Source organism: Procambarus clarkii, chromosome 26 (assembly GCF_040958095.1).
Source record: "Procambarus clarkii isolate CNS0578487 chromosome 26, FALCON_Pclarkii_2.0, whole genome shotgun sequence".
NCBI classification, from domain to species: domain Eukaryota; kingdom Metazoa; phylum Arthropoda; class Malacostraca; order Decapoda; family Cambaridae; genus Procambarus; species Procambarus clarkii.
In genome coordinates, this window is record NC_091175.1 from 5,796,282 (window position 1) to 5,812,073 (window position 15,792).

General features: G+C 40.0%; 1 protein-coding gene across 2 annotated transcripts in view; it reads left to right on the forward strand.

Moving 5' to 3' along the window:
• LOC123756699 (uncharacterized) overlaps nt 1–15,792 on the forward strand; it is a 32,926-nt gene that overhangs the window by 1,123 nt on the left and 16,011 nt on the right. For both annotated transcript variants that reach the window (XM_045739945.2, XM_069331788.1), the window contains exons 2-11: nt 343–465; nt 2,748–2,835; nt 3,844–3,947; nt 5,677–5,783; nt 6,746–7,035; nt 7,313–7,395; nt 7,739–7,896; nt 10,358–10,464; nt 12,931–13,022; nt 14,513–14,620. In XM_045739945.2, coding sequence (XP_045595901.1) covers nt 343–465; nt 2,748–2,835; nt 3,844–3,947; nt 5,677–5,783; nt 6,746–7,035; nt 7,313–7,395; nt 7,739–7,896; nt 10,358–10,464; nt 12,931–13,022; nt 14,513–14,620 — 1,260 coding nt within the window. The remainder of the gene's footprint in view (nt 1–342; nt 466–2,747; nt 2,836–3,843; nt 3,948–5,676; nt 5,784–6,745; nt 7,036–7,312; nt 7,396–7,738; nt 7,897–10,357; nt 10,465–12,930; nt 13,023–14,512; nt 14,621–15,792) is intronic.

The window sequence follows — 15,792 nt, forward strand, 5'->3', positions numbered from 1 at the left end:
AAACATGAATGAAACTGAATAAATGAGGGTATGTATATGTGTGCTCAAAGTGTTAAGGTGCTGGTGTAAGCAATATATAATGCTGTACAGTACTTACAAGATAAATATCCTACAAAGGAGATATGAGATATGACAGATATAGATGACTGATGGGGTTCCAGAGTCCTGGTGTTGGGGGGGGGGGTGTCTAAGGTTAGTTACCAAGTGCATAAGCTCGGAAAGTTACTGGATGCAGACCAGAAAAGGGCGTTTCTTTATGTTCGATGCTTAATATTTGTGCCAGTGATAAATTTCTCATACATTGATTTATTACAAATTTAAAATATGATTTATTTTATCGAGGTTGTGGATGATGGACAGCTACCGGTACGTATCTGTGAAAGGTGTCACATGGGGGTGGCTGCTACCGTTGACCTCATTGATCGTATGGTGGAAGGTCAACAGCGACTACGATCACTCCTTCAGGTACTGTATATTATGTGGGGGGTTTTGTTTCCCCATCTTGTGGAACAAATATTTTTTTTATATACTGTACTACACTGTTATGGACAAGTACTATGTTTATTATATTTACATTACTTAACATAGTATTTGTATAATAAGTACGTAATATTAGCAAATGAGGTCAATGTGATTTCTACCTTCAAAACAAACCTGTGTTGATTTTTATCATGTGATCATTAGCATTTCAGTACGAAATACCTTATTCATTAAGTTATCCAAGTCCTCAACCCTGACCCTCTCCCTTTCATGATGGTAGCTTCATTATGACACCAAGTGTACTACCATAATATTTCAAGATTTTATTTTTACAATTTTGGTTTGTTTTAGCCTTTTAAGATGTTTTAATTTTGTGTACTCAACAAACTAAAACTTTGTGTTTTAATTTTTAATACTCTGTATACTGTGAATTTTTATTTGAAATATGGGCAAACCTCCTTTTAGTTCGTTGAAAAATTCTCTGGGTTTCAAAGATTTGCATTTCAAAGATCTACTGAGTTTAGGTTGCTATCAGCAACCTGCCCTCATGTTTCCCCTTCCACACTTGCTTGGGTTGGAAGGGAAACTGGGAAATAGTAGAGGTGTTAGGAAGGAATGAATAAAGAATTGAGTGTTAATGTAATGCAAATAGCATAAATGATGAGGGCAAGAGAAAAAAAAATAAAGTGAATTTTATATATAGAAGATAGCTATGTTAGGCTTCAGTGAGATGCATCATAATGGGAATGGTGAAAAATCAAAGTGGTAGTGTTTTTTTTTTTGTACTCACCTAGTTGTGTTTGCGGGGGTTGAGCTCTGGCTCTTTGGTCCTGCCTCTCGACCGTCTACACTGTGTAAGTTTGGGTAGCTTTGGGTAATTAGACGGACCCATTTGTATCCCAAAATTTGATGGATTGAGTGAAATATTGGTAAGGAGAGGGAAATGAATGAATTTAAGTTACTGGAACATTGGTGTGCCAGGTGTAAATATGAATGGGGTTTTTGTGGTGGTTTATGTTCTGAGAGAGAGGTTTGTCTCTGTAATACCTTTTTTGAGCACAGATTTATACAGAGGTCTACATAGAGGTGTTGGGATGGGGTGCTAAATGATTGGATTGACGCCATTGTGCTATCTTTATATAAAAAAATGGTAGTTGAGAAGATTGAGGTTACAGATTTAGTATTCCATAAAAAGTGCATTCATGGGTACAAATTAAGAGAGTAACAAGACAACAATGTAGAATAGGGAAGGAATCAGGTTGATTTAGGATAGGTAGGGGTTGTAGAGGTAAGATTTTAGTTCTAACATGATGGTTGAAAGTTTCTATTAAATGAGAGAAAATTGTACTGTATTCTGTATACAGTATTGCCTTTACAGCTTTTGAAAAACGTTTAACTGTTGAGATTGTGAGAGGTTATTTAGCTGTATAGAGTGGGAGTGAGTTTTATTGCAGCAGTAAAAAAATTTTTGCATGCATTGTAGATTATATGTCAGAGTAGGGCAAATATTAGGTGAGGATTTTAATGATGGAATGGGCCTAAGATAAGGTTATGTAATTTCTCCCTGGCTTTTTAATTCCTAGCTTTTTAATTAATCATTTTAATGTACATGTGGGTGGGTTAGTTAGCAAGCTAAAAGCATAACCACTTAGAGTGGGAGTGGAAGTGGATTGTTATGAGGATAAATTGTTATTGATGGGTGTATGCCGATGATGATGATGATGATGATGATGATGATGATGATGATTGTGTGTTTACTCTGTAATGAATAATTGCAAAATATTTAATAATTATAGATAAGCAATAAGAAAAAATAGGGGGGTGATCTCATATCAAATGGAGTGGAATATGTCACAATAGACTGCCACAGGACAAATAGCCTTGAATTGTTTTTTAATTAACCCGATTAATAGTTTAATTTACAGTACTGTACTTATGTTTATTTTAAAGAATCTGTTTTCCACTGGGGTTATAAAAGAATTTGCTAATTAAAGATCAAAATTAGTTTTTAAAGGATAAAATATCTTGTCAGTTTAAAATGTTAGATTTAATTAACAGATGTAATATTTGATAATATAGAATTAAAATATGTCTTATGATCCTGGAAAGAATTCATTTTTGTTTAGTATAATAGAATTAAGAATGTGTCAGTATGAATATGCTAGTACAGTATTTAGAACATGAATGCTTATAGTAATGTTGAATCTTGTTTCTACTAAGATTAATAGTAATCAGTTGATCAAATGTATTTTACTTCCTCATTACAGTCACAGAAGATACCAGACACCTTGCATGCAGTCCTTGTCAACATACAAGGAGAGTCTCCTGATATACCGATGGATGATTTGGCTAAAGGCGAGTACATTTTTGGAGTACATTAACCCTCTGCATCTGTTTGACAATTCTGGTATCATCTATAATGAAATTTATTTTACTCTCGAATTATCTTATTACTTTCCCATTGTCAATATTTATATTATATATATTTACACAAAGCAAAGTCTTCTGGGAGGTATCCTGCAGTAGCATCAAGCCTTTGCTGAACATACAGGGTTCTGACACCCATCTACCTCCTACCAAGAGACAGGAACAAATTTTGGCTCACTCTGCAAGGCAATGGAAGCAGGGAATCAATGGTCAAGAACTAAACAAGGAAAATCATGCCATAAAACATAGGCACAACAAAACAAGCAGCTGCTTGAAGGAAATTAGACACCCCTCGGTTAAGAAGGCAAACGATCATTGCCACTAAATAAAATACATTGACTGGGAAGCACCTGACTGCCACTAGGTGGCAGCCCAGATCACCCAAGGTCTAAGCTAGGCTTTCCCCTCGCTCTTCCACCTGGTGTAACCCATCGAATATGCATTTGTTTGTTATAAAAGCCGTCCTCTCATTTGCCAATTCTGCCCATTAGTTCCCATTGAACATCCTGCAGGTAAACCTTAACTCTCCTGTAGTTCCCATCTTCTGCATTCTCTCGTGCTCTTTATCTTGCTTCCTGGAAGTATTGTGTGCATGGGGTAAGGTAATCAAGAGATGTGCATGGTACTGTTGCCTGGTGGGAGCCAGTGCAGTCGCTATTCCGGCCATCCAGTAATTAGGAGAGTCCTTTTGTGGTCACCTGTGTACCAAGATATGGGTTTGGAAGGGTTCAAGGTTTTGTTTTGACAGCTGAACTGATCAGTGATACTGGTTTGTAATATATATGGAAATCCTCGTCAGCACAATGTTTGACATGTTTGGGTATAATATGTGTAAGCAAGAAAATGAGCCAAGTTATTAATATTATTGCTTGTCCATATACAAATATTGATATTAAGTACTTCTTAATTTTACATGTACTGGTATTATCTTTTCAGGTACTAAAGTAGCAAAAGTGTTCAGTGAGAACCACCCTTTGAGTATAGCTGTTGAAGGTCAACCAGTTATCAAAAAGAAAAGAGGAAGGCCAAAGAGAGGAGAGGTAACTAATCATTCAACAAACATTTACTGAACTGTAAATATCTATATTTAAAGTACATACATTGATGATGTCTGTTGTCTGTTTTCATATGCTTTCACAATATTTTCTTTGAAAATTCTCAAAATAAAATTAAACTTTAAAAAATAAGATTTCTTATGTGAGATAAGCAATTTAATTTCGAAGGTAAAGAAATTGTGCTGTATGTCTTTAGTGATAATGAAGATTGTATGGCTTTCACTGAGTAAACTTACAAAATTTGGGAGTGTTCATTTTGTTACGAGTTTTCCATTATAAGACCTGAATATTCTTCCAAGGTTCGGTATTTAATTTGATTATTCCTAAAGAAAGACCTACTGTGTCTATTTACATTGTATCATCACAGTCAGACCGACTGACTGTACTAGGAAGAGGAGTGAGGAGGCCAAGAAGATTGCCAGTATCCAACATTCCAATTCCAAGAAAAACTTTAAGAAAACTAACTCTGGGGCATTCATACCAGACTAAAATAAAAACAATGTAACCCCTGTCTAGTTTACTAATCACTACCCAAAACATCGCACCTCATGAATGGGGGCAGTGTAAACAAAAGCCGGCAATGACACAAATCTGAGGCCAGGTGATAAAAAAAATCCCACAAGCTTACTAGCAAAAGCGAAAGATGGCTATGTACCTGTTGAACACAGGTGATGGAACAAGGCTGTCTTTGCTCCAATAATCCTGGATGACGTGTTTCTCGGAGTGTTTCATCATCATGCTCAGTGCAAGAAACATGTACATTTCGTCAATTGTGGTGTCCTTCCATTGTGTCAGGCGAGAGGCAGGTAAAATGCCGGCGTCTATGAGGCTGTGAGCATATCTGTTTGTCTCAGTCACAAGATTGGTCATGAATTCGTTATCAAAATAAGCCAGGAAATAGTCTATTTCTGCCATATCCTCACTTGTATACTGTACATAAGATACTGGAAGTGTAACATGTAAGATACTGGAAGGCCAGATCCCAAATTTACACAGTAAAGTAACATATACTGCAGCGAAAGATATGGTAGGAAATATAGAATTGACTCGGTGAAGAGAACACTGAACCTCAGAAGTTCACAGCTATTCAATATCTTCCCAGTAAGCATAAGAAATACGACTGAAACAAAAGTATTAGTGTTCAAGAGAAAATTAGACATGTTCCTGCAAGAAGTACCAGACCCAACCGGGCTGTAGTGGATATATGGCCTTGTGGGCTACTGCAAACAATAGTCTGTTTGACCAAGTTATCTCAAGTCAAACTTGGCCCCCAGGCCAAGTTTTGGGGAGTAGAATAATTTCCAAAACCCACTATAGGTATACTCCAGGTATGCAGTGCCTCCACCACACCAGTACCACTGCACTACCATCAGTACCATGCAATCTTTACACCATTTAGTTCAAGTTCTTAAATATGCCATTCCCAGGCCATCTCTTGATTGAATATTATAAAACATATCTAGTATTTCATACACTTTTCAGTTTGATGCACTTTTTTTGGGGACATTGCAAAATAAATATAATCTAGAACTTTTGTATGATTTTAAGAAAGGCACTTTTGGTTGAATCTTAATTTCAGCTTATATAATCTTGTAAACTTTAAGCATTAGTCTTGTATTAAAAAAAAATAGCTGGAGTTGGCATTCTATAATGTTTTAATTGCAGAGATAATCTTCTTATAATATGCAAGTTCTATCTTTCACTTATCTTTTAGAGACCTTCAAAAGCAGTAATTAAGAAGGAAGAATTACCATCCCCTGAAGAAGACCTAAGAAAACATGGCCCTAGAAGGTCCAACAGGAGAGCCAGCTTGCCTACAAGGTTTGTATCTCGCAACCATATTTTGTCAATACTGTACTTTGTGCTGGGTACATGCAGATTTACCACCAAGTATTTTTAATGAGCTTTTATTCCAGGAGAACTTCTAACGAGAAATAATGCTCAGTCTTTTAATTAGAATTACTCAAAATGGATCTCGTGTGGTTTTGTTAGAATTCCTCATTACTGAGCTGGGGCCTTATGGATGCTCCTAGAGGCTGAAGCCATTTTGACCACTTGGATAATGTCACTATGCTACAGCCATCCTTCAAGCCTCATAAGGGTCAGTTACACAACACTTTTGGTAACACTTTTGCACTCTCATGGCGCTTAAACGAGGCACCAATTTTTCTCCCGAGACTGAGGATTTAACTTGAAAACGAGTCCAACAAAAAAAATATTTGTATAAAATTCATTTTTTATACGATCGGCTTTGGGATAGTTTCAAAATGAGTGCCTTCAAATTGTGCACAATTTGATACCATAATGAAAGATGTAACATGAAACTTGATGTCAAATCACTTGAAAGATTATAAATACTTTTTGGGCCAAATTTTAAAAATATTTGTTGTGCTAATATTATGGGAGTAGTTTTAAAATGCGCGCCTTTTGATTGCGAACAATTTGATACCAAAATGATGACCTTGTGCACTATCTTGAAAATGAAAAAGGTATTGCTACATTATCATTTCTGAACATGCCCTGATATTTAGGGATATGTTTGAATAGTTTCAGATTGCAAATGGTAGTCTTGAAAGTTTTGCAATATTATGTTAATAATATATTGGGTGTATTCATACTGATTATTTTACACTGTAAAATTCTCTAGTATTGCTCAGTGTAGCATTCTATGCAGCTCTTTTACCTCGACTTCAATATAACAAAGTTATTACAGTAACTGACTTTTTCTTAATGAATTTTATAAGGATATGTTCTGAAATAACTAATCAACCACTTTCAACCAGATATCGGGATACCATTGCTGGCCGAGATTTTGAAAAACTTATGAAAGAATCTGGTGTAAAAGAGGAGTTGGAAGACCTTGATGATATGGAGGATGCAGATTACAAGCATCAAGGTCTGTTTATGCCTTCCATGTTCGAAATTACAGAAAAAGACGAAAGCTTGGATGATGAAAGAAACACAAGTTTGGGAAAAATTGAAGATGGGGCAAGTATTGTAATAGCTCCAGACTCTGCAGGACCTCCATCAGATCTGCCAATATCTGTCAACATTGAAGTCGATTTTCGAGACGGTATGATTTGAATATGAATATCATGCTAATTGGTACTGTATTAATAATATTCTCACTCTAATCTTGATAGGCATAATTTATGAAATGTATTGGCAGTCCTCGACTTGCATGATACAATATTAGAGAATACAGTTGAGCATTGGCAGCACTGCATGTGGATTTACATGAATTGAAATTGTTATTACGTCATTGCATATCTGAAGCATCCTGTACTTCATTGTCTTATATTTGTGGCTGGATAATGTTTATTGTATCTTATAATTTTTTACCTTTACAGATGGAAATATTACCCTACGTGGTATGGAAGATTTGGATGACAGTAAAAGTAAAACTTCAATCTCCTGTGTTAGTTCTGTCCAGGTAAGTTTCCTGCTTGTGTTTCTTGGATTACAATGTTAACTTGCCCTCTAACCTCTCCTCCAACTGTATAAAGGAATTGTCTGTGGGGCTGAGAGTTAGGTTTGTTTTGATAGAATTTTCATGAGGAGAAATAGATGTGGAGGAGGTCATGCAGGCTGGTATAGGACACCTTTTTATGTCAACATTGATTTCCCAAATACAATTTAATCATATTTAAATTTACTATAACTACATGAAAATCCACAATTATCATTAGAAATCCCCTGATAAATCACAGGTTTACTGTTGAGTTGGCATATATTTCCTTCTTGATTTTATTCATCATTATTTTATTTGTTTATAGATTACAACTGTAGGAGAGGCCATAAATTCACCTTCCAAAGCAACATTCAGTGAAGCAACACTCTTCCGAAAGAGACGAGGAGCCAAAAAGAAAGCCAAGTGGTTGTGTGACATATGTGGCAAGGGCTTTCTACATAAAGGACGATATCTTTTACACACGTAAGTTTTGTGATCGTCGAATAGAAGATTAATGATTCTTGTACTGTAGTTTAATACGTGTACATTTCATGAGAATAATTAATCCTTTGTAAAACTGTTTGAGTTGTGTACTTTGTACTTTACACATGGAGTGTAGGAAGTTTGCTTTTAATACTCGACATGTATTTACAATATATTCCTGAGTGAATGTATAACTTTTCTGGGGGAAGCCCCTTCAGCTGCCCGGAGCTAACTGGGCTGATATAAACGTGCAGACTCTGGCATCAGTCAATGCGCATGGCATTCTAGGCCTGCCAGGGACCACGAGCCAGAACCTGGCCGTCTCAGAGAGGCACGAGGAGCAATGGCCTATAGAAATCCCCATATGTTGAAAGCATTCTATGTCTGCCATCGACCGGGTCAGGCACCCAGAAAGGTAAGCACCCCAAAGCAAATCCCTATTCTGGTTAAAATATTGCTACTGAAAGCTGAACTAGTGAATGGAACTCCCCAAGTGAAAACGAGCATGACGTCACCACGTCAACACGCCACTGTCTGCACACACCCATTAATCTGGCATTAAATATGTCAAAACTAGAAGACAGAAGAAAAAGAGGTGATATGATCACTACGTACAAAATAGTAACAGGAATTGATAAAATCGATAGGGAAGATTTCCTGAGACCTGGAACTTAAGCTAAACAAGATTTAAACTAGCTAAACACAGATGCCGAAGAAATATAAGAAAATTCACTTTCGCAAACCCTCTCATCCCTGGGAGGGGGAAGCGGGAATCTCCAGACCCCTGTGCTGGATATTCACCCTGCAGTTCTGTGGCTGATGTGAAGTGGCAAGGTCGTGTGCCTCTGGCTCCTGTGTGTCCAATTCTATGCCTTGTACAGTAGTGTGGTACTGTCTAAGTGGTGGAGTACGAGCCAGGAGTTATTTCACAAGTACTCGCACTGCATGCACCTTGGGTCCCCATCTCTAGGTGCCCTGTAAGTACTGCCCTTGGGGCTTGGTGCTACCTTCCACAAGTCATCTTGGGGTCTTCCTCAGGAAGGTCTTTTGCTGCTCGGTGATTGACTGCCCTTGGAGTCACCTGGGGTGTTTCATGCACCACTGTTTGCCTCTGGGTAGGGGGTAGTTTCATCACTGGTTGGGGTGCAGGGTACTGTGCAGCTAGTTGTCACCTTTCATAGTGGCCGGCTCTGTTCTGCCTGGGCACGTTGTCCTCATGCTGGGTTTTTCTTTTGTTTTTGTTTTCCCTGCCTGGTGAGGAGGGGGGGTCTGCCCCTTGGTTTTGGTCACACCCATTTATATCTTTATGGTCCTCCACTAGGCCCCTGTGAGTGTACACGTCCCGGGGGTTCAGCTTTAATAGTTCGATTGGTAACTTTGGGTGCCGGTTAGCAGTGACTAAGGGCCCTGGAAAACCCCGTGGGGCTCTTTGGTCTGAAGGATGGGACCTCTGGGTCCCCTCTCGCTTCGTGCGAGTTTAACGGTTGCTTTGTCCCCTTGTCTGATGCTTGTTTTCATTTGGGGAGTTCTGTCCACTAGTTCGACTTTCAGTAGCAATATTTTAACCAGAATAAGGGTTTGTTTTGGGATGCTTACCTTTCTGGGTGCCTGAACCGATCGATGGCATGCACAGAATGCTTCCAACCACACAGGGGTTTCTATAGGCCATTGCTCCTCATGCCTGTCTTAGGTGGCCAGGTTTTGGCTCGTGGTTCCCGGTGGGCCTAAAACTCCATGCGCATTGACTGATGCCGGGGTCTAATACATTCATATCAGCCCGTTAGCTCCGTGGAGCCTCCGGGTCTAACCTAGAAAATGACCTTTCATTACATTCAACGCTGGTTTTTTTGTTAGCCAGTGAAGGATACCAAATGTTACCTGGAAATTTTTACTGGAGTCACTCAGTTTTATCTGTAACTCATTAAGGTATTGAGGCCATGTCCAGTACAAGCAGAATAAGCCATGTATTTGTAATGGCTGATCACCAGGTGAGCAGGGCAGTGGTTAAAAAAAATTACTGTATTTGAATTGTTAAAAGAACTTGTTTATCTTTAACATTTTATTTTTAACTGGAGGGTTTGAGATTTTCCAGGGGGTTTCTAATTACAGTGTTCAGGTTTGCCAGGTGGTTTCGAATGTAAACCGTCCATTTTTGTTTGGATGGGATGGTATCTAATTTTAAAGTGACCATTTTAGGATTTGCCTATGGTTTCTAATTTTAGGTGATGCTGGGAGGTGTTATTTTAGGTTGTAGGTGTCGTGTGGCTGGAATCGTGTGTAAGGTTTAGAATGAAGCAATTTTTTTAGTGAAAGAATATAAATTAGTATGTATACTGTACTATTACAGGAGGGTATATGCTAAAATAACGTTGCATTAAATTTAATACAAAAAATTATATAAAATCTATCAAAATAGAAAATAGGAAAGCAAAATTACATTAATTTTGTTTACATATTTCAGCCGTCTCCATAAGCAAGTGATCCTTCAGTGCGAGACATGCAAGGACAGATTTTCCACCAGAGAGGACATCAACATACACCAACAGAATACCGACCACACGGGCTTAGGTTAGTGTTTGTGTTATGAGCATTACGACATGTTGTTTTCAGCTGGTATTGTTAAGCAGTGTACTCTGTATACTTGCTACCACCGTACATGAATTCTCAATTTTACCATTAGCGTAGGGCAGTACTGGTATAGTTCATATAATTTTCATTTAAAATACAGTATTTGTGTAAAATTAGGTGTTTCAGGAAGACATGTTTGAATTAGTGTATACCACAGTATAGATATAATTCTTGGCTATTTTGACAGTGACCTACATTTTAAATACAATATTTTATTTTTGGACCTGGTGGCTTGATTATGCTGGGTAAGAAATACATAAGTGCTTTTCTTCCCTTTAATGACATTTGTTGATTGAACAGAATATTTGGTGTTCATCCTTTTATATACTACTAATTAATTTACCCACAAAATCAAATCTCTTTAAACTTCATATTGTAAAGATTTGCTACATCAGGTGGATAGCTTTGGTAGACACTCTGAGTCTGAGACTGACTGACTCCCAAAAATTATGCATTTTAAGCAATGTTTAATATTTTTAAAGCTACAAAAGTATATTTTCTGTAGAGAGCCCCCTCCATCTCCCTGGAGCTTCCAAGGCTGATATGTATGTATTAGACCATGGCATCACTGAATTTGATGGAGTTCTTGCTTACCAGGGAATACGAGCCAGAACCTGGCCCCCCTCAGAGAGGTACGAGGAGCAATAGCCTATGCAAGCCCCCATGTGGTTGGAAGCATTCCATGTCTGCCATCGACCGGGTTAGGTACCCAGAAAGATAGGCATCCCAAAACAAACTCCACCTGGTTAAAAAATTGCTACTAAAAGCCAAACTGTCAAGCAGAACTCAATCTGAAAACAAGCAAGCAAGCAAGATGCCATAACCACCACTGCACCGCTGTCTAAGCAGCTCACCCCTCCCTGGGCGGCGAAAGGGGGAGCCTCAGACCCTTGCACCAGATATCCAATTTCAGTTCTGAGGCTACTGTGTTATGTGGCAGTCATTCGACTCTGGTTCCTGTTTCTCTGCAGTGCTGAGCCCTTGCAGTGTTGTTCTGCTATGTGGTGGTGGTGTGCAAGCCAGGAGTAATTCATGAAATACTGGGGCTGCATGTGCCTAGGGCCATCTTCCCTAGTTGCCCTGTAAGTACTGCCCTTACTATTTGGGGTTATCTTCCACAAACCGTTCAGGGACTATCTCCGTAGGGATCTTTTGCTGCTTGGTGATTGCCTGCCCTTGGGGTCAGCTGGGGTTTTCATAGCTACTGTTTGACTTTAAGTAGGAGGTAATATCGTCGCTGGTAGAGGCATACTGTACAGCTTTTCTCCCATTATACAAAGTGGCTGGTTCTGTTCCTCCTGGAGATGTTGTGCTTTTGTTGGGTTTTTCTTTTCTTTTTGTTTTCTCACCTGGTGGGGCCTTCCCCTTGGTCATAGTCCACCCCTCTATTATTCTGGTGGTCCCCTGCTAGGTCCCAGTGATTGTACACGTCACAGGTGTCTCGGTGGCCGTGGACATGATTTGGGTTGACCTGGTTTACTTTCTTCCCTGTTCCAGGGCTCGGGTCTCCCAGGTCATCTGCAGGGTTATTCGGTCCAGCCAGCCTGCGGTCTATCCTCATTCCCATTATGTTAACAATTTTGCTGCAGTTTCTGGTAATAGGTCTTGGGCTGACTTTCGGGTGTAGGAATTTCGAGGTCGAACAGGGTCCTGCTCGCCTTTTATCTTGTTGAAGTTCCTGGCCTAGTTGGGCATGTGTCACTTTGGGTTACAGTTTGCAGCTAGTTGTTTCGACTTTGAGTTGAAGCGTGAGTGGTGGCCCCCTCCCGGGTAAGTCCCTCTTTTTACTTGTCCTTGGTTAGGTTACTCTGGGGAGCCGGAGAGGCTCTCCACAGAAAACCAGCATTGAATGTAATGAAATTCCACTTTCTGGGTAAGACCCGGAGGCTCTCCGGCAACCCTTCCTCCTTCCAGTCAGCGGTTTTCACGTTTTTTGACATTCAGCCTCTGAACTGGGGTTGGATAGCCGGCACAAGGGTCTGGGGCTCCCCCTTTTCGCTCCCAGGGAGGGGGGAGTTGCACAGACAGCGGCAAAGTTGTGGTTATGACGTCATGTTTGTTTGCTTGTTTTCAGATTGGGGAGTTCTGCTTGACAGTTCGACTTTTGGTAGCAATTTTTTAACCAGGTGGAGTGTGTTTTGGGACACCTATCTTTCTGGGTGCTTAACCCGGTTGATGGTAGACATAGAATGCTTCCAACCACATGGGGTTTCCATAGGCCACTTCTCATGCCTCTCTGAGGGGGGCCAGGTTCTGGCTCCTGGTCCCCGGTAGGCAAAAACTGTATCAAATTGAGTGATGCCACGGTCTAATACATACTAATCAGCCCGTTAAGCTCCAGGAACCCTCCGGGATTCACCCAGAAAATGGCGTTACATTACATTCAACGCTGGTTTTTTGTTTCAGGTATCATTGAAATTGAGAAAGAAGGAGAACAAGTTGAGTTCAAGTGCCCACACTGTCCCAGTAGAACCTTTGTAACTGAGGAAGGCTATAATGTAAGTAATGCACTGGAATTTCAACCGAATATAGTATATATTTGTACACTGTATAAATTGTACTTGCCTAGTTGTGCTTGCTGTGCTTGGGCTCTGTCGCTTTGGTCCCACCTCTCAACTGTCAATCATCTGGTGTTCAGGTTCCTGAGCCTATTGGGCTCTATCAAATCTACATTTGGAACTGTGTATGGAGTCTGCCTTCACTGCTTAATGCATTCCATATGTTAACTTCTCTGAAACTGAAAAAGTTAATTCTGGTGTGTCTGACTCATGTGGGTAATAACTTTCCACCTGTGTTCCCTTGTTCATGTTCCACCTGTGTCCCCTTGTTTATGTTCCACCCATGCTAAATATGTGTGTAATTACCTAATTTAATCTTTGTTATGATGTTATGAAGCTTTGAATGGTTTTGGTATCCAGCATACTTTCATTAAAATTATTCCAACTATCCACTATTCTGTTAACAAAAGAGAACTTTTGGAATTTTTTCTGGGGGGAGCCCTGCCATTTACTGCTTAGTTTTCTGCCACCTTTTGTGTGATAGGGGGTTCTGTCTCCCTTGTTCACCTTAGGGTAAAGGGCAGTTTGCACTGGTAGGGGTGCAGGTTACTGCACAGCTTGTTTTTACCAATCATAGTGGCTGGCTCTGTTCCGCCTGGGTACGCTGTACTCTTGCGGGGTTTTCTTTTTCTTTTTGTTTGTTTAATTGGTGGGGGGGTCTGCCTTTGATTCTTTCCCCCTTTTGTACTGAGTTCTCTTCCTTCTTTTGGTGATATTCCCTGCTAGGTCCCCGTGAGTGTGCACGTCTCGGGGGTTCAGTTCTTAGAAAGTTGTTTGGTAGACATGGGCACCGGTTGATACATCTCTTGTCCCCAAGCTCATGTGTTCTGGTGTCATCTCTTGTAAGTCACTCCTTTCTGGAAAGATGTCCTCTACCAAGATGCAGTTGGAAGTTAACTCAGTGGGTTACCAAGGGAGCCTTACTAGAAATAAAACATTGAATTTATGGTGAGGCAACGCCCTTTTTTGACGAACGTTTCAGTATCTCCCTGTTCTTACCCTGATTCCTCCTTTCCTGTCAGGTCAGGGTATTGGAGTCCAGTTCCGAAGGCTTATTAGTTAGGTGGACAGCTATCTTGAACCAAGCAAGTGATTGTTTACCTTTAGCCAACTGCCACTTGCTATTTTTCCTTTTCTCTCTTTTAATTAAGATTAGTAGTTGGATTTGCTTTGCCCATACTTTCTGGGCAGTTATCCTCGGAGTTGGATTGATCTTTTATCACTGTCTTCTCCCCTCACACCAGATTCTGATACTGGTGATCAATAAGCCTGCATAAGTCCACAATCCTAGTAGCTTTATAAGTGTCACTGTGGTACAAGCCTATGTACCAGGGAGCTTGTGAAGTAGCCCAGAAATGAGCATTTCAGTACATACAGTGTTCGATTTTTATTGAAATATTTAATGTAGATAATGTTCACCTGTGTTTCAGAACCATGTATCCAGTATGCATGAGGGTGCTAAACCTTTTGCTTGTGCAACATGTGGGAAAAGGTTTGCATATCAACACAGTCTCCGCAACCACTATGCACTACACGAGGTTTGTATCATGTGACCCTTTAAACACACCTGTATCCCAAATATATTTCATATCATCATTTTTTAATTTATAAATTAACATAATTGCAACCGTCACCTTAAATTTAACCATGGAATCTTACAGAAGAATTTTCTGTCTTAATTTATTACTTATTATTTCTCTTACATTTTATATAGGAAGGCAATTATCATCGTAATACAGCCATCTCATTGTCTATTACTTTTTCATAATTACATTAATATTTTCCATACTATTCAGTTGCTGTTTTACACTAATCTTACATTTCTCCACACCATTCATGTCTGACTTTTTATTTTCAGCTCTTCCATATATGAGGAAAGTTTTTTAAAATATGTTTAGCATCATTATCAGAGTTGTTAAAAGTAAGCAATGGTTGACTTTTGGGATTCTTATAATTGATACATCCCAGTCAGAGATTGCCTTTGTTAATAACTTCTATACCAGCATATTGCAAATAATCATTTATTTTCTGTGGAGAGCCCCTTCAGCTCCCCGGAGCTATACTGGGCTGATGTGTGTGTATTAGACCGTGGCAACAGTCAATCGATGGAGTTCTAGGCCTACTGGTGACCAGCGCCGGAACCTGGCCCCCCCCCTCAGAGAGGCACGAGGAGCAATGACCTATAGACACATTCCCAGTGTAATTTGAAGCAGTCGGTCTGCCATTCACCAGGTCAGGCACCCAGAAAGGTAGGAATTCCAAAACAATTACAGCTGGTTAAAAATTGTAAACCAAAAGCCGAACTAGCAAGCAGAACTCCACCCATCAAAAACAAGTATGATGTCACCACAGCCACCGTGCTGCTGTCTGTGCAACTTCCCCCTCCCTGGGAGGAAGAAGGGGGGGTCCCAGACCTCCCATGCCGGCTACCCAACCCCAGTTCAGAAGCTGTTGTGTTTGGTGGTGGTCAATTGACTCTGGCTCCATCCTCTTGAGCAGTGCTGTCCATAGTGTTGTTCTACTGTATGGTGGTGTGAGAGCCAGAAGTAACACAACAGTACTGGGGCTGCATGCGCCTAGGGCCACCTTCTCTAGGTGCCCTGTAAGTACTGCGCTTGCGATTTAGGATTATCTTCCATGAACCGTTTGGGAGACTACCTCTGCGTGATTCTTTTGCTGCTCGATGATTGCCCGCCCTTGGGGGGTCAAC